The sequence below is a fragment of the Eumetopias jubatus genome, unplaced genomic scaffold, assembly GCF_037043125.1.
Source record: "Eumetopias jubatus isolate StellerSeaLion01/CBP00866 unplaced genomic scaffold, mEumJub1_p1.0 scaffold_12, whole genome shotgun sequence".
Classification (NCBI taxonomy): Eukaryota; Metazoa; Chordata; class Mammalia; order Carnivora; family Otariidae; genus Eumetopias; species Eumetopias jubatus.
The window spans coordinates 1674707-1693504 of record NW_028274818.1 but is presented as its reverse complement, the minus strand read 5'-3'; the positions used below and the strand labels follow the sequence as shown (position 1 = coordinate 1693504).

Sequence of the window (18798 nt, the reverse complement as noted above, 5' to 3'; positions counted from 1 at the left end):
AAGTCTGCTTGAGATTCTCTTTCTCCCTCTCCTCCCCACTCTCTCATGAAGTAAATCTTAAAAAAAAAAAAAAAAAAAAGAATGGCGAATATCTATAAACTAAACGGATATGTGAGTTGTGGTCTGTCCATACAGTGGAATATTATTGGGCCAAAACAAGGAATGAAGCGCAGACACACCCTAAAATATGCATGAACCCTGAAAACACGATGCTCAGGGAAAGAAGTCAGACACAGGTCACATATTCTATGGTTCCATTTATGTGAAATGTCCATAATGGGCAAATCCAGAAAGATAGAAAGTAGATTAGTGGTTGCTGTTGGCAGGGAAAAATGGGAAGGGTCTGATATTGGGTGTAGGGTTATTTATGGGGTGATGAAAATGATGTGGAATTATATCATAGTGATGCCTGCACAACTTTGTGAATGGAGCACTTCAAGTACCCTTTCATTTTACTTATTTTTTAAGTAGGTTCCATGCCCAACACGGGGCATGACCTAATGACCCTGAGATCAAGAGTTGCATGCTCTCCCCGCTGAGCCAGGTGCCCCAGGACTCTTTTCAAAAAGGTAGTGTGGTTTATAAATCACATCTTAACTTTTTTTAAAAAAGGAAAAAATAATGTAATTTCTTTTTCTTTTCTTTTCTTTTTTTTTTTAAGCTGCACGCCCGGCATGGAGTCCAACTTGGGGATTTAAGTCACCACCCGATCAAGACCTGGGCTGAGATCAGGAGTCATGGTCTACCAACTGAGCCACTCAAGCGCCCCCTAAACAATGTATTTTCGGACTCCCAAAACATTGTATTTGGGGATAAGGGGCAAAAGGAAAACAATGCTGTTTAGTCTGAAATTCTTGGGAAAAATAAACCTGTCAGAATAGGCAAGGAAACACAGAAGACATGGGAATCCACTTGCCCTAACAGACACTAAAATACAGAGAATTATTCAGTAAAGACGCGGTAGCCAAAGAACAAATACCTCAACGCAAAAGAATGAAAAAACATAGTATCGTATACATAAAACTCCCTACATGATAAAGATGCTGTTTGTACGGAAGGGGCATTTACTAAAAGCTGAAGGGAAAACGTGAATTTGGATTTCAAATTAATCTGCATTCTCTTAACCATGCCAGGATGCAAGCTCATTTGAAAAATAGCGGAAGCTATCCATTCAACCGAGTCTCCCGGCAGCTCCTAAGCCCGCCAGCACTGTCCGCGGGCCGCAGGCGCGGCCCACTCGGAGCCCGCCCCTCGCCTCCGCCGCCCGCCGCCCTCCCCGAGCCTCCCCCGGCGGCCGTGCGCCGGGCCCGCCCCCCACCGCCTCTCTCCCGCCCGGGCGCCAGCGCCCCCTCGCGGCGCACCGCCGAGGCCCCGCGCTGCCACCGGGGTTGGCGCACAGACGTGAAACCAGGGAAATTCTCCACATGACCTTTGGGACGAACCATTTGCCTTTTCCTAAACAGGTAACAGGAACGTGAAGCGGGCCAAAGTGGCGGGAAGGTTCTCTCCCTGGCCAGAGAACGTGGCTGCACTGGGGGGAGAAACCGGCTCAAGCCCCTGACTCATGCGTCTTGTCGTGTAGGCTATACCAGCTTGCCCACAACAAACATGGGCCTCCTCGCGCCCCATTCCGCCTTGATATGCGCTTCGGCAGCCATCTTTCTCAAGGGCAGGGCGCCAGCCGGAAGGTCACACCCTACCTGTCTCAGATAACGCCCGCCGCCTTGAAATCAACAAGAGTCCAATTGCAAGCGACGCTTTCCCCGGAACAGCTCGTCCTCACGACCGGAAGCGGCTGTGCGTGAGGGCGTTGGGGGCGGAAGTGACGGTCCGGTGGTGGTGGGGTGGTTGGCGGGTGGTGGAGTAGAGCCGGTCGCCATGTCCGCGGGGAGCGCGGCACATCCCGGGGCCGGCGGGTAAAGCTCCGGGGGGGCGGGCATCGCAGCGCGCTCGGGCCGGAGGGGCGGCGGGGCCGCTGGGAGCCGCGTCCGGGTGTGGGGGGGGGCGCTGAGGTGGGACGTGTACGCCTTGGAGGGCTGGGCTTTTGGGGAGAAAGATGGTGAGCAGGCCTTGGGGTCCCCGACAGAGGCCGGCAGGGAGCAGGGGGAGGAGGAAAGCAGGGACCTTCGGCAGCACCAGCCGAGAGGAAGATGAAGACGCGGGCAGGTGGGACTGAGCGGAGTGTTTGGCGAGGGAGGATGCAGTGGAAGTGCAGCAATGGTGTGCTTACGGAGGGACGGTAGTTTGAATCCTGATAGGAGACTCGAGCGTGTAAAGAGAACGCGGTTGAGGAAACGGGGTGCCGAGGCGTCGTAAGGGAAGAATAATAGAAATGAAAGCTTTGGGGCCTCATATTTTCCTTATTCTTCCCGTAGGCGCCGCAGCAAATGGGACCAGCCAGCTCCAGCCCCCCTTCTCTTTCTCCCACCGTCGGCCCCAGGTGGGGAGGTTCCCAGCAGTGGGGGGAGTCCTGGGGGCTCCGCGGCTGCTCCCTCTGGCGCCTTGGATGCCGCTGCTGCCGTGGCTGCCAAGATCAATGCCATGCTCATGGCCAAAGGGAAGCTGAAACCAACTCAGAACGCTGCTGAGAAGGTATTTGAAGTTGAGGGGACTCTGCTGATCGCAACTGTAATAGGGGCTGTTTCGTAATCCTGTCATCAAACGATTATTTGTGTTAAGGAGAAAACAGGGTTACAGTAATTTAAAGATCACTTAGTTTTGGAATGCCTCACGTGATATTTTGTCATTTGTTTTTAGAGGCAGTTTTGGTTGGTTTGATTACACTTATGGACCAAATAGTTGATTTTGTCTTTGTTCACTTAGTTCAGCTTAACTTCTATCGACGTAATCACGTAAAGGGACGATGTAATATGTTATTCAACACGTGCATTTTCCCTGAAGTCAAAAGAGATGTTAAGGTAAATCAAGTGAGCTTTAAACTGTCTCTGGTCAACTATACTAAAGAGTAAATACGAACAGTGTTTTCTATAATTGGAATCGATAGGTTTTTGATGACTGCCTACAGTGTAATTGAATGTGAAATAAAATGAATAGTTTATATGTTGGTGGTTTTGCTGTTTTCACACAAATTGAGGACATTACTTGGTCATTTTATAGAATTTCTGATTTCACGACTAGGATGGATCTGAACTTTGAAGTCTTTAATTTAACCTGCAGTAGAAGACAATCTCCCTACAGGATAATGAGCATAGTGGCTGTTTGTATTGCTAGAATGTATGCTTTGCACTTAAAAAAAAAAAATCTTTGCAGCAGTTTGATGGGATGGATTACTGTCGTCAGTTCAGAGGAGGAAAATGAGGCTCGTGAATGTAAATTGTATAAGATAAGATCTGTCACGGTGGGCACTGTCTGACTTCAGAGTCACTTCAGACAGTCAGGGGTTTAGCTTTTGCTTGAAAGCCTCTACAGTTGGAGAATTGAGTGTTCTGAATTCCCATAACCTCAGTGTTCTAAGTGTGTTCTAAGGCAGCTCATTCCATTATAATTCTCATTTAAAAAAAAAGTTCTTTTGACTTCAATTAAAAATAGCCTTCCAGTGAAGAGATGGGTTCTGTGTTTGAAAATGCAGTTCGGGTTAGTGATGAATGTGTTTATTAGCATGTTTGTGACAATTGTTTCCCAATGTATACGTATGTCAAAACATCCAATTGTTCACCTTACAGTGTACAATTTTTATGTGTCAGTTATATCTCAGTAAAGCTGGGGGAGGGGGAAGATGATACAATTTTTTGTTAGCTATCTAGTGTGTGAGTGTAACATCAACAGAATGGCCATTATCTGTCTGGATGGATGTTTAAATATTCAAGTTCTGCAGAATTCGTGGGAACTTTTAGTGAATTGGAAGTTCATTATTCATTGTATTTTTATTGTTTGCAAAGATTGAGTCAACTGTCCATTTCTAAGTTCTGCAAGGAAATCCTAAAAGCACACTAAGGTGGAATGCTCCTTGAATACTAAAATTCTTTTTTTTTTATTTTTTAAAGATTTTTATTTATTTATTGAGAGAGAATGAGAGGAAGGAAGGTCTGAGGTAGAAGCAGACTCCCTGCTGAGCAGGGAACCCGATGCGGGACTCAGTCCCGGGACTCCAGGATCATGACCTGAGCCAAAGACAGTTGCTTAACCAACTGAGCCACCCAGGCACCCGAATATTAAAATTCTTAACACTGATGTTAATCATTTATTCATTTTTTTTTTTCTTTAAAAAGCAGTTGAGCACAGCAGGAGGCAACATGGTGCCAGTAGTGGATTTAGAATCAGACTATATGGATTTGACAGCCAGGATCCTCAGTTACTGGCTGTGTGGCTTAGATGCGTTGTGGGGCCTCAGTTTCCTCTTCTGATGGGGTTGGTGACACGTACCTGTGTGGTCCACAACAGTAGTCACTAGCCGCATGTAGCTTTTTAAATTAAAATTTGAATTTAAATTTAAAATTTAGCTCCTTGTCACAGCCTTTGGACATGAGGCTGTGGCCATGTTGGATGGCCAGGTTAGAGAACACCTGTGACATCACAGGAGGTCCTGTGGGATAGCACTGATAAGTACCTTTGATGGTGACCAGTACTGAGCAGGGACTGAACAAAGATGAGATATTGTTGAGTCTATGTAGTTTGTCTGCTTTGAAAAATGTATCTAATGCGGGGCACCTGGGTGGCTCAGTCCACTAGGCGTCCGACTCTTAATTTTGGCTCAGGGCATGATCTCATGGTCATGAGATCGAGCCCTTTGTTGGGCTCCGCACTGGGTGTGGAGTCTGCTTGAGATTCTCCCTCTCCTTCTCTCTAAAATAAATAAATAAATCTGATTTATTTATTTATTTCTTTATTTTAAAGATTTTATTTATTTATTTGACAGAGACACAGCGAGAGAGGGAATACAAGCAGGGGGAGTGGGAGAGGGAGAAGCAGACTTCCCGCCGAGCAGGGAGCCCAATGCGGGGCTCGATCCCAGGACTCTGGGACCATGACCTGAGCCAAAGGCAGATGCTTAACAACTGAGCCACCCAGGCGCCCCAATAAATCTCTTTTAAAAATGTATCTAATGCGTAAAGAAGTAAACTGTGTTTTATCTTCTTTGAGCAGATTTGCCGAACATTGGTCCGAGGCAACAAAGGGTTGCGGAAGGCCATCTTGGGATGAAAATTTTTTCACATAATTCCTATCCGCTATCTGGAGTTGCCTATCGTTTAAGTTGGGAGAAACCAGATCAGATTTTAGGATTTTGCTTGGTGTTTCATTCATTCTCTTAGCTCTTCTTTAATGGAGAGTAATGGGTTGTCAGTCAGATGAACTTGACAGGTTTTTCAGATCATTGCAAGGATGGGACCGGTTGCGGGTGATATGTTGTGGCTGCGGTGTTGGCACAAAGATAGCGTCCAGTTCCACAAATGAGGTGCGTGGGTTGCTGGACTCTGCATCGTGCCGTGGACTCTGCCCTGTATTTTACTGTACGTACAGCTGGCTGGTTGAGCTGTAAAGCACCATAACTTGGTCTTTTAATTGTCCTCACGGAGATTGCAGCTTCTAGTCCGTAGGGATTCTGGGATCATGCGGTCATAGAAATGCACACATGGCTTAGGTTACAGAGAAATCTGATGATTGTCTTCAAGTAAATTGGCAAGACTTGGTGTCCGTTTAATGAGGTTTTGTTCGCTTGTTGTTTCATCTTTGGAGAATGGCCCAGGAGTGACCAAGTGTATTTGTAGGCAGGTAAAGGCAGCAATAAGGTGATGGTGGGACCTGGGAAGGGGCACTTGTAAATTGAAGAGCAGAAACATTATTTCATCTTACAGCTTTCTGATCCAATCTCTCTTGTAGCTTCAGGCTGCTGGCAAAGGCCTAACTAGCAGTAAAAGCAAGGATGACCTGGTGGTAGCTGAGGTCGAGATCAACGATGTGCCTCTCACGTGCAGGAACCTGCTGACTCGAGGGCAGACTCAGGACGAGGTGGGCAGATGTCGGGCCCCTTTGGGGAAGGCGGTGGGTGGGCACAGTCGGGAAAACAAGCCCTCTAACTACAGACAGGAGTCAGATGTTTATGAGTGGGTTTGGGTCATAATCTCCAAAGTCTGGATTGGGTTGAATTAACTGCAAAGGAACTTCTCAGTGGAGGCAAAGATATGGGTGGATTCCCCTGGTCAGCTGAGCAAGAAACAACGGAATTGAGGTTTCCAGATACAGGAGAGAACTCATTCCTGTCTACTGGTGTAGCGAATGAATGGGGAAAATCCATCTTTCTGCCTGCCATTGACATCGATCAGTTGCCACATCACCTTTTTAATAGAACGTTTCCCTTTTAGATCAGCCGACTTAGTGGGGCTGCAGTATCAACTCGAGGGAGATTCATGACCGCTGAGGAGAAGGCCAAAGTGGGACCGGGGTGTGTATGCACATCCTTTGCTTTGGGGGAAGGTTGGACATGTGACTCACATTAGTTTCATATTTTTCATGCTTAGGAAACATGTGCACATATTTGGTTAGTAGCTTGGTGCGTGTATACACGTGCTACATAGTAGAATCTGGGACAGCTCAGACACATAAGGAGTTGGGAACCGTTTTCCTTCCTGTTGCTCTTTGGATTTTTTATTTCACGGGTAATATTTTATTGGAGGAAACAAATTATGGAAAAGTGTAAAGTGAGATAATTGCTACATTTAATGTATACACTTCCAAATTTCTGTATGGGAATATTTCCCCCGACAAAAGGGTCTGTGTTTTGTTGTAATCTCCCTTTTTTAAAAAAAACCTCCTTTCATCAGGCTGTAAGGTTTTCCACCAAATGATTTTGTCCCCCTATAGTTGCATCCCTCCCGTGACTCCGTTTTGAGGGCAGGTGGGCATGCGACACTTTTTGCATTGGCTTAAACTAAATATAATTAGGAGGCAAAACTTGGTCCCCACCTGAAACCAATATTTCAATTTTTTGTGTGTACTGGTTGCTGTTTTGAATTTTTTTGTCTTTAAATACTGTTATTTTTTTACCTACAGCTTTATATTAACTACGGTTTTTGATGATCTCCATTATTATAATCAAAATTGGAATCCATGCTGCTTTACATTTAGAATCTAGAGTCCCCTTGGTGTGGGCCTCAGAGACATGGACCCACAGGCCACCATCACTTTGCCCCTTTAATATGGATAGCCAGGAGCACAATTGCCCATAACTTGTTAGGCCACCAGCAAAAAGGAATATTGTTCTCAGGCCTCAGGTTATCTTGGTTGACTAGATGCCAATATTGATGAGCCCGTAAGAACAGATTTGATGGCTGTGTGGACCAGTTAACTTGAAGCAATCAGAAAAAGGTTATTTATTCCCCAGCTGCAAAACCATGTTCCTAGAAATTTGCAACAGCCATTTCCTTGTATGTAGTCCCTTTTACTTATTTGGAAATTTAAAAACATTACAGATTTGATTTGCTGACCCATTTGGTTCCTTTGGTTATGACCAGTTTGGGATCATCATTTTGTATTTCTCTTTATAGGGATCGTCCGTTATACCTTCACGTTCAGGGCCAGACACGGGAATTAGTGGACAGTAAGTAATGGTTTGGCTCACATCCCACTTTTTGTAAAGGACAAAGTACAGGGCTGTATAGAATACGTCTGCAGAATATTCCTGGTGGGTGTTGTAACTTGTGTGTGAACTGCTTACAAGGGTACTTGGGGGTATAGACAGGCTGAGGACCACGTGTTTGGGTGCCCTTTAACATGGATTAGTACAGGGGTAATTGAGCATTGGCTGGGTTTGTCAGTGGTACTAGCCAGTTCATTCCTTCGGTATATTATCTCACTCTGTTTTTCCATAGGAGCAGTAAACCGAATCAAAGAAATTATCACCAACGGGGTGGTCAAAGCTGCCACGGGGACGAGTCCAACTTTCAATGGTGCGACAGTCACTGTGTATCACCAGCCAGCGCCCATTGCACAATTGTCTCCAGCCGTTAGCCAGAAGCCTCCCTTCCAGTCAGGGGTAAGTTTAGTGGAGAGATCATTAACTGTATTGTCATTTCTGTAAAAGCGATATGTGCCAAATAATATGGAAAGTATGAAGGAAAATCCTGAAATCCAACCCGAGGCTTACCTACTGATGCTATCCTATCAATGGACCGTTTCAGCTTCTAAGAGGCAGTGAACATCTGAACACTCGTTTGTTTACTTTGATGTATTCTAGAAAGGGCATCGATAGATCAGAGCGTGTCCACACTGTACATTTGGAAGTTCTGGTTTGGTTATGTGATGGCAGCTGGAGGATTAAGAAGGCTGAGTCTGGTGAAGTAAGACTCTGCTGATACAGTCCTCCTAGAAAACCGGGTGGGAGAGAGCAGCCCTCATTGGAGAACACCACAGGGCTGACTGTACGACCCAACACGCTTCGCTTGTTGCACAGAAGACTGTGCTGTGGGTTCTTACGACTTACAGCACTTGGGGGCTGTGGGTGCACTTAGTAGTGAGTCTTTGCTTCGCACCTGGTGAGTCCATTTTGCTGAATGGAGGAAGGTGTTAATGTTCTAGGTAGGTACATGGCCCATGTAGGGCTCGTTTAAGTTAAGCTACTTTATAAAGTTTGTTTTTATGGGCTCATGTGGAAATTATAGGGGATCCTCATTCTGGCAGTGATTAAAAGTGTCTGGAGGATTAGTTTTTTGCAAAATAATTTTCAAGATTAGGATTTAATTGTGTTACATGTTTAATCTGAGGTATTCTGTTCTTCTACAGATGCATTATGTTCAAGACAAATTATTTGTGGGTCTAGAGCATGCTGTGCCCACATTTAATGTCAAGGAGAAAGTAGAAGGTCCAGGCTGCTCCTATTTGCAGCACATTCAGATTGAAACGGGTGCCAAAGTCTTCCTCAGAGGCAAAGGTTCAGGTTGCATTGAGCCAGCATCTGGCCGAGAAGCTTTTGAACCTATGTATATTTACATTAGGTATGTATGGATGGCTGGGGCTGAAGATATTTGAGTGCTTGTCAGCTGCTCAGTACAGGCAGGAGTGATTCAAAAGGAGTAAGAAAATAGGTTTGAGAAGTAGTAACATGAGGAATGTAGGTCAGTGCTAACAGTACTCACTTTAAATTTCTTATTTACTTATTTGACAGAGGGAGATAGCACAAGCAGGGGGAGCCAGGAGGGAGAGGGAGAAGCAGGTTTCCCGCTGAGCAGGGAGCCCGACGTGGGGCTCGATCCCAGGACCCTGGGATCATGACCTGAGCCAAAGGCAGACGCTTAACCGACTGAGCCACCCAGGCGCCCTCAGTAATCACTTAATAGTGAATAAGAACTATTAAATTAGGAGGTGGAATTGTCTTTTAGTGTTCAGGTTCTTGGGTTTTATACAGATCTGTGACCCTGAAATGTGAACTGTGATGAGCCTAAAGTCATCTTCACCTAAAGCTACGGTGATATTAATGCATTTTACAGTTATTTTGGTGACTTAAATGTTCTTTAATACCTATGTATCAAAGAGACCAATAAAGTACTTGTTTTAATGGTACTAGTTATGGGTTAAGGGGCTTATAAGACGTCATTTTGTGATGTTCAGAAGCTTAGATCGGTGCTGTGTTGAATATGTTAAATTTGTATACAGCATACGAAGTGAAAGCAAAATTCTGTGTCCTTTACTCTTCTCCTCTTTGATTTTTTGGTTCTTGTTTCTTTGCAGTCATCCCAAACCAGAAGGCCTGGCCGCTGCCAAGAAACTCTGTGAGAATCTCTTGCAAACAGTGAGTTATATTTGTGTGTCTGATGCTCCGAAGAGCCACTGCTATTTGGGCCGTGTCTTGGCTGTTTTCCCGCCTGTATTGGTTTCCTAGGGCTACCATATCAAAATTCCCTCACACTAGGTGACTTAAAACAACAGAAATTTATTTTCTCATGTTCAGGAAGCCAGACAGACATTCAGAATCAAAGTGTGGGCAGGATTGGTTCCTTCTGAACGAATGCTGTGAGGGAGGATGCTCCATGCCTCTCCCGGCTTACCGGCGTTTGCATTCTTCCCCCAAACGGCAGGGCTCCATCCTCTGCCCCATTGTCTCCTGGCCTACTCCTGTGTCTCGTCTGCCTGTCTCTTGTAAGGGTAGCAGTTCTTGCATTTAGGGCCCACCATGACCCAGAATGACTTCATGTTAGCAGGCTGTATCTGCAAAGACCTGGTTTCCAAATAAGGTCATGTTCTGTGGTTCTGGGCAGATGTGAATTTTGGAAGCACTACACCATTCTAGCAACTCACATTCTCCATAAGGAAGACAAACGTCCCTAGCCAGGGTCATAGCCAGCATGCAGTTCTTCTTTAGGAACTATTTCAGTGTGGAATTTTGAAATCTGTAGTACATCAGTATAAAATCTCCATGTTGTCAGTTATTTAAATAGTACTTGCAATCTTGGCCCAGTTATTTACCGGTGGGCATTCCAAATTTTTCTCAATAGTAAGTTTAGCTAAAGTAAGTGTAGAGCTATATTGGTTTAAAACCAATTAACCATGCCCTTGGGCTAATCGCTTGTTTGATTATCTCTTCTTTTTACTCGGTAATCTAGTAACCAAACGTTAAACCAGTAGAGGGCCATTTGTAGAGCCCTTGACGGCGATCGGATTTGGGGGTTGCATGTATTTAGCCTTGTGTTAGCTGGTATTTCAGGGTGCCCTTTTGGGAAGCTATGTTCTTTGCTTTTGTGAAGTAACCTGATTTACCACCCCCTGTCTTGTCTCTGTTGCCGCTTGAAGTTACTGATTCAGTGGGATTCTCATAATGAAGAACTGGATGGGGGGACATACTAACCCTGTGTTGAGCCCTGAGCTCCTTGAGAAGGCCAGTAAATAAAAGAGTGAATGAATTCTCAGCAGTTACACTGACAGTTTAGGGATTTCCTAACCTTATTTCTGGCTCTGAATGATTTTGTATCTCAGAATTGAGTCTAGTTTGGGGATTTAGGAAGCTCCTGATGTCCATGCTTCTGATTCCCACATCCTGGCTTCATAATTTATAGGGTGTGCCTTATTAAAGGTAATTGATTAATGGATTTTTTTTTTTTTTTTAAGATTTTACTTATTTGTCAGAGGGAGAGAGAGCACAAGCAGGGGGAGTGGCAGGCAGAGGGAGAAGCAGGTCCCAGGCTGAGCAGGGAGCCCGATGTGGGGCTCGATCCCAGTACCCTGGGATCATGACCTTAGCCAAAGGTAGACTCTTCACCAACTGAGCCACCCAGGTGCCCCAGATTTTTAAAAAGTATTTATTTTTAGAGAGGGCGGGAGGGGTAGAGGGAGAATCTCAAGTGGACCCGAGCTGACTGCGAGCCTGACGCGGGGCTCGATCCCATGACCCTGAGACTACATCCCAAGCTGAGAACAGGAGTTGGACGGTCAACCGAGTATGTCACCCAGGCGCCCCTTGATTGACGGATTTTTTTTTTTTTAAGATTTTATCTTTAAGTAATCCCTACACCCAGTGTGGGACTTGAACTCGTAACCCCGAGCTCAGGAGTTGGGGTTGTGAGTCAGTCTACTGACTGAGCCAGCAAGGCTCCCCACGCCTTATTAAAATTTAGATGAAACAAGTCTAAATTTGGTTGAAATGTCAATGGAAATTTTTTTTCTTTTTCAATCAGTGGAAATATTCTCTTTTTTTTAAAGATTTGTATTTATTTATTGAGAGAGAGAATGGTAGAGAGAGAGCATGAGAGGGAAGAAGGTCAGAGGGAGAAGCAGACCCCCTGCTGAGCAGGGAGCCCGATGCGGGACTCGATCCTGGGACTCCAGGATCATGACCTGAGCCGAAGGCCGTCGCTTAACCGACTGAGCCACCCAGGCGCCCTAATCAGTGCAAATATTCTTAATTCCTAGCTGCTTTGGTCCAAGAGCCATATAGTCAGACCCTTGCAAATACTCTGAATTAGGACTGTGCCATATGAATTTGTTCTCCCTTCTCTTGCAGGTTCATGCTGAATATTCTAGATATGTGAATCAGATTAATACTGCTGTACCTTTACCAGGTGTGTATGTCTTAAAGCGTTTAAGAAAAAAATGTTTTGTTAGTGATATTTGTGTATAAAGTAGGGTGTTTAGGGCTAGACCGTGCCAGGGCACTAATAGCGTTCCCTTCGACTTAACGGTAATTTGGAAAGCCATTTGTCCCTCAGTATTTTTCTTCCCTAGAGATTGAGTTAATATTCAGCTAAAATGTCTCATTTTGCTACAGCTGATTAAACACTTTTTTTCTTCCCCCTCAGGCTATACACAACCCTCTGCTATAAGTAGTGTCCCTCCTCAGCCACCATATTATCCATCCAATGGCTATCAGTCTGGTTACCCTGTTGTTCCCCCCCCTCAGCAGCCAGTTCAGCCTCCCTACGGAGCACCAAGCATAGTGCCCCCAGCTGTTTCGTTGGCACCTGGAGTCTTGCCAGCATTACCTACTGGAGTCCCACCTGTGCCGACACAGTACCCACTGACGCAAGTGCAGCCTCCGGCCGGCACTGGGCAGGTAGGACGCCAGGCGCGAGCCGGACCGCACTGACCTCGGGAGAGCTGCCCGGGCAGAGGGGCAGAGGTGGTGGTATCCTGCAGCAAGAAGGCGTGTCATTCCTGGGTAACGCGAGGGCTTTTGTTCCTGTTTCTCTGGTGTTACCGCCCCCAAGCTATACCCGATAGAGCAGCGTGTACACGTGTGTGTGCATCCCGAAGTCTCCAGTTCCACGTCATGAGTCTTTCCACCAAGTAGTTGTTTAAAAGAGGAGTTGGGAAGCTTGCTCTGGAGTGCCAGGTGGCAGAGAGGTTAGACTGTGCGGGCCATGCAGGCTCTGTCACACCCGCTGCCCTCTGTCGCTGGGGGGGTGGCATGGAAGCAGCCCGGGACGATGCGGAATGACTGCGCATGGCGGGGCCCTGAGAACACGATTTTCCTGAAGTGGGTGACGAGCCACAGTCGTGGTTTGCCGTGCTGTGGGCCGTCGCTCACCTGCCCCTGCCTCAAGGAGAAGGGGGCCGGCCTACCTGTCTCTCCACGATTGGAACTGAGTCACTAGTCTTCAGAAGAAATGCACCATATGCAGGGGTTCTGGGCCGAGGGGTACGCGAACGTTGCCAACTTAAGGATTATAAATACTCTTGTATATTTCTGAAGCTACATAAGAAACTAGGATTTTAGGAAAGGGTAGGTAGCTAGCTCATCCAGATGGATGATGTACACCCCTTCTCTGAGGTAGGGGAGAAGCTAGTGAGTGCAGGGAGATGGACTGATGGTGGGCCCTTCTCTGTGGGCCTCTCACACTGTACCCGTGTGAGAGGGGCACGCAGCCCTGCACCATGGCCCTGCTCCCGACTGGTGGACTGGGAGCACTGAAGGGGGCTGTATGGTGTGAAACAGAAGACTTCCCTAAATTCTGGTTGTGACCCCTGGTCCTGATTACTTACCTTGGGTGTTTGGCAGAGCCGCAGGTCGCCAGCTCTGAGCCACGTTGCTTTGTGACCAGAGAGGAGTATGACCGAGTTGGCCCTTTAGGGTTGGGCTTTAGACATAGGCTGCCAGGGTTCCTCGTGCTTTCCTGTGATTGAGCTGTGCGATCCTGGGATGTGACTTAGCCCATCCAGGCTTTGGTTTCCTTCTAGAAAATGGGCATAACGGTAGTATTTCAGAGGTTGCAAAGATTAAGTGAGATGACCCAAGCATTCAACAGGTATTAGCCATTTGTTTAATAATAAGAGTTGTCCTTTGAGAAGTGCTTGTTTTCTCTGATACATCCTGGATCAGTCCTTATTCCTTTCTGGAACAATCTCTTACAACATTGGACAGACTCCCTCTTGCTGTAACAGCTTATCCCTAGAAGCGGCAGATGAACTTGCCTTTGCCACAATCGTTAGCAGCCTTTATAATCCAGAAAGAGCTCATCACATTGTTTAGAGGGATCTAAATTGGAGAATGTTCTTGCTTGATAACTTCTGAAGTAAGTAAGTGGCTGGGATTTATATTTGTTGGTCATGTTTGCCCAAGTGCGCAGCAGGTTTTTCCTGAGAGTTTCAAAGCACTGGAGAGAGTGTCAGTTTCGCATTTCCCTACCGTGAAGCGGGGAGGGCTAGGCTCTGCTGACACCAAATGATCCGGGAGGGAAGCTAAGGACCAGAGGTACGGGATTTCTAGGACGCACATGGGTTATTCAAGTCTGCTGTGTTACTGTTTTCCTTCTTAAGTGGCTGGACGTTCTCACACTTTTCCCCCCGGTTTGTTTTGGTCCCAGAGTCCGATGAGTGGGCCTTTTCTTCCTGCTGCTCCTGTCAGAACTGCCTTGCCTGCCGGCCCCCAGCCCCAGCCCCCGCCCCCGCCCCCGCCCCCACTCCCAGCTCAACCCCAGGCACAGAAGAGGCGATTCACTGAGGAGCTGCCAGATGAACGAGAATCTGGACTTCTTGGATACCAGGTTAAATAAAATACCCTTACTTTCCTCATCTCATCTTAACTATATTCTCCCTTTAAAGAAAGATAAATGCACACCTATATTAACCATTCTCCCAGTACTAGATTTTTCTTTTCTGGAATCCATTTAGATTAGGTTTTTTTCCTTTGGGGGATTAGTTTAAAGCAAGAGTGACTCCCTTTGGGTGGGCTGGTGTTTGGGATCAGTATAAGAAAATACAAAGCTCCACGTGGAGAGAGGTCGAGAGGTCTATGACTCGTACCTAGAAGGAGTTCTGTGGAATTCCGCACTTCCTCTTATACAGCACTCCTGAAAGCCTGATAGTTCTCACTTTCGTTCTACCTACAGTATATGGTCTGTACTTTAACCTTGGCTCTCAATTTACTGTTCTTTTTCTGCGTAAAAGAGAGCAGTTACTTTCTCCAGTCCCCACCACCCAAAACAAAAGATGGGCAAAAATGTAGTGATTCTGTTCATACTCGGTATACAAGTAGGCATTCAAGTAAAGAGTTTTTTAAAATATCTAAATGTGAAGTTTTAAAATAAAGAAATGTGTAGTTTTGGTGCCATTTTTGTTTTATCAGGAGAAGCACCTTTACTTTTTGCCAGAGCCCTTGAAATGTTCTTTGAAACAAACTCTGAAGCGTTCTTATAGTTTATAAGAGGATAGTTGAAAACAGATACACGTAGCATGACCAAGTCCTACAGAGAAAGATCACGTCTCCTTCAGCTGTGGTTATGTTCCAAATCCCAGAGGGCTATGTAGTGAGCTTACTGCAACTGACCAGAAAGGCGAGGCACTTGACAGTTACATTAAGGAGCTAAAGTCAATGCAGCAGTTGTAGATTTGCTAATGCCACTGTATTTTTCTGCTCATAGCATGGACCCATTCATATGACTAATTTAGGTACAGGCTTCTCCAGTCAGAATGAGATTGAAGGTGCAGGATCGAAGCCGGCAAGTTCCTCAGGCAAAGAGCGAGAGAGGGACAGGTAAGTTAGTTGGAGCATAATTACATGAATGTATTCAGATGTCATCGGTTTACACCATTAGTGTGAATGACGATCATTGCTGTGAGCTTCCGTGTTCTAAAACTGTAATGAAGGGGCACCTGGGGGCTCAGTCTGTTGAGCACCCGACTCTTGATCTCAGCCCAGGTCTTGAGTTCACCCCTCACATTGGACTGCATGCTGGGTGTGGAACCTACATTTAAAAAAAATAATCGATAAATCAAAGTGTAATGAAATCCTTTGGCTGAAATAAACTTTTTTTTTTTTTTTTATAACTGCTGCACTAGGCTGCCCCTTTCATAGTCGAGAGGCAGTTACCCTGGGCTTTGAGTCATTCCGTTCTTGCTTATCAGGCATCTTCCTCTACTTCATTGTCCGCATCTTGGCCATTTTCCTGAGCGTAGGCAGTGACTGAAGTCTTACACAAGCTGTATTTACTACTTAGAATCCTAGAATATTGGGGCTCCTGGGTGGCTCAGTCGGTTGAACATCTGCCTTCGGCTCAGGTCATGATCCTAGAGTCCTGGGATCGAGCCCTACATCAGGCTCCCTGCTCAGCGGGGAGTCTGCTGCTTCCTCGTCCTCTGCCCCTCTCCTCCCGGCCCGTGTTCTCTCTCTCTGTCTCAAGTAAATGTTTATTAAAAAAAAAAAAAAGAATTCTAGAATATTATCCTAGAATATTATGGACTAAGGTACTTGAACGGGGGGTCTAGCTGCCATCCCTCTTCTGTGTGGTTCTTTGAGCCTTCCTAGGATGGGACTAGCCTCCCATAGCAGTGTTCTACTTTTGGCCTGGCCTGGCTAACAGCTTGGCACCTTACAACCTGCTAGTAGCTCGAAGCGGGGCTTAGGTGGAAAGGGTGGAGGTGAACGGTTGACTGTCCGCTGGAGAAGGTACAATTGATTGAATCTGTCTGAAAGGCTGTCATGGTTTTTCTTCTAACAGGCAGTTGATGCCTCCACCAGCCTTCCCAGTGACTGGAATGAAAGCAGAGTCTGATGACAGGAATGGGTCTGGGGCCGGAGCAGGGGGCCACGGTGAGTGACGTGGAGCTGGGGCCACGAGGGCAGCTAAGACTGGTCCTAAGTTACTAGTTCTCTGACCTGAGGTTCATTCAGGTGGCACTCAGTCAGCTGTTTAATCTAACTTCTAAAATCTACAGGCTAAGGAGGATACCTTTTTTTTTTTTTAAGAAGGCAGCATATAGTTACATGAGCTTTTATTTTCAATCGAAGTGTGCCTAGAAAAGTTAGTCAACTTACATTTTATACATAGCATCATTCAAACCCTAGGAAATATTAATGATTGGTAGGTCGTTTCAAAATTTTGTTGCCTTTGTTGTCTGAATACCTGGAGGTAATCTGATAGAGACTTAAGGGTTGATGTTTCGGGATGCCTGGCTGGCTCAGTCGGTGGAGCATTCAACTCTTGATCTCAGGTCATGAGTTCAAGCCCCATGTTGGGCGTAGAGCCTACTTTAAAAAAAGATTGATTTTTCTTTGTACTGGGAGCTGAGCTGCATCTCTCTGCCTAGTTCTTTTGGTTATGAATGGTCAGCCTGTGGCTGTTAAAAAAGTGTTGCCTCCTAGTATCCCAGAATTCAGAGGAATATGGGATCACTTGTGTTCTTTGCCTGTAGTCCTAATAAAAATGAACAGAAGAAAATACATTTTTTTCTTTTCTTAACTTCTTTTCTTTTAACTCTTTAAAAGGTGAAATATCAGTCTCCAGAGACTCACTTGCTAACTTTCCTTTTTTTTCTTTTTTCTTTTTTTTTTTTTTTTTTTGTGTTTCTTTTTTCTTTCTCTGTTTTCTTACATGGTTCTGGTGGATTCACATTTGCTGATGCTGGTGCTGTTTTTCGTGTGATCTTCAACGTTTTTGGGTGACCATTGACCCTGTGACCTCAAAATGGTGTCCAACTAACCACTTACAATTAACATCTTTTTTTATTAACGAATTTATGGTATTATCTTTTTTTTTTTTTTTTGTCTTGGTGGGGGATGGGGTTGGGGTTGTTTTTCTCTATTCTAGATTATCCAGTCAAGAAGATGAAAACTGCAGAGAAGGGATTCGGGTTGGTGGCTTATGCTGCAGATTCATCTGATGAAGAGGAGGAGCACGGGGGTCATAAAAATGCAAGTAGTTTTCCACAGGGCTGGAGTTTGGGGTATCAGTACCCTTCATCACAACCACGAGCTAAACAGCAGATGCCATTCTGGATGGCCCCGTAGAAACAGTGGAACAGAGCTTTGACCCTCGGTGACTCTTTAGCAATAATGCATGCATTTGATTTAATAAGACTCTGGGGCCTGTACTGGGAACCATCATGGACCTTTGCAGAAGTTAGAGATGCAATGTTCCCTCTCTTAAAGGGGCTTCATTCTTTTTTAAACATCCTTGTTTCTGCAGTGGCATAGTATCTGTTAAAATTTACTTAGAATCACAAATTTGTCTCAGAAGCTTTTTAACAGTTGGTGAAATGTGCTTGTTCAACAGAGCATCCCAGCAGGGTCATTCCAGTATACATTTGACCTGTCCAGCCTTTTCCACATGAATGGCCAACTATTCTGACAAAAAGAAAGTGTTATTTGTATTTTACTACTGTTTGGTCAATTTTGCTGACAACTGGTCACAAAGCCTTACTAATTATTAGTGGGGAGTTGATCTTAAGACCATCCTTCCCTTTCAGCACCTTTAAATCTAAGAACAGTTCATCCCTATTTCATTTTTGCATTCTTTTCTGTTCTGGAAAATGCAGTTTTACTAATTTAAAGCTGTTGGATATAGCTGGATCCTGACTAGGAAAATGAAGGTGTTTTTGGTTTTTTTCTTCATTATGTCTTTTTATTGGGATGATGCAAAGCTGGCACCTTCAGGCACTCTTGTCCCAGAAAGCCATTGCAGCTTTTATTGCCCTTCTAATAAGCTCCATGTCTTCAGCTGGGTCCGAGAAAACCGCTTGATCAAAAGCTGGTCAGAACTCATCACAAATGAAACACAGTGGTCTGTCTCTCCGAACTGGTTGCAGCTAAAATAGAGAGAGATGTGACTGCTCACAATAGGATGGATGGTGGACTTAGTGACTGAAATTGCAACTTGTCCTTTTCCTTGGCATTACAGGTTTTGCCAAAAGAACTTTTTTGTATCAAATACTGATGTGTGAAAGAAGGAGCTAGTCTGCTGAACCAGGAGTAGTTTGAGATACTGAACTGTCATTTTTGCACATTTGAATACTTTGCAGGCTGGCTTTGTATAATAAACATATTCTCTGGTTTCCTATATGTTGTAAATATTTAGACCATAATTTCATTATAAATAAATGTATAAATATTGTTTGTGGTTTCTCTCTTCCATCCACAAC

The 18798-nt window shown here is 45.2% G+C and overlaps 1 protein-coding gene and 1 non-coding gene across 2 annotated transcripts; both read left to right on the top strand.

Moving 5' to 3' along the window:
• Window positions 1–1839: 1839 nt before the first annotated feature.
• Window positions 1840–18770, top strand: KHDC4 (KH domain containing 4, pre-mRNA splicing factor). The gene is made up of 14 exons (XM_028090145.2): window positions 1840–1916; window positions 2376–2592; window positions 5839–5967; window positions 6321–6400; window positions 7503–7555; window positions 7827–7990; window positions 8737–8948; window positions 9682–9742; window positions 11948–12005; window positions 12243–12496; window positions 14247–14426; window positions 15303–15415; window positions 16380–16471; window positions 17469–18770. The coding sequence occupies exons 1-14, from the start codon at window positions 1879–1881 to the stop codon at window positions 17666–17668; spliced, it is 1851 nt and encodes a 616-aa protein (XP_027945946.2). The 5' UTR covers window positions 1840–1878; the 3' UTR covers window positions 17669–18770.
• Window positions 8263–8391, top strand: LOC114198732 (small Cajal body-specific RNA 4). The gene has a single exon (XR_003607165.1).
• Window positions 18771–18798: the final 28 nt, after the last annotated feature.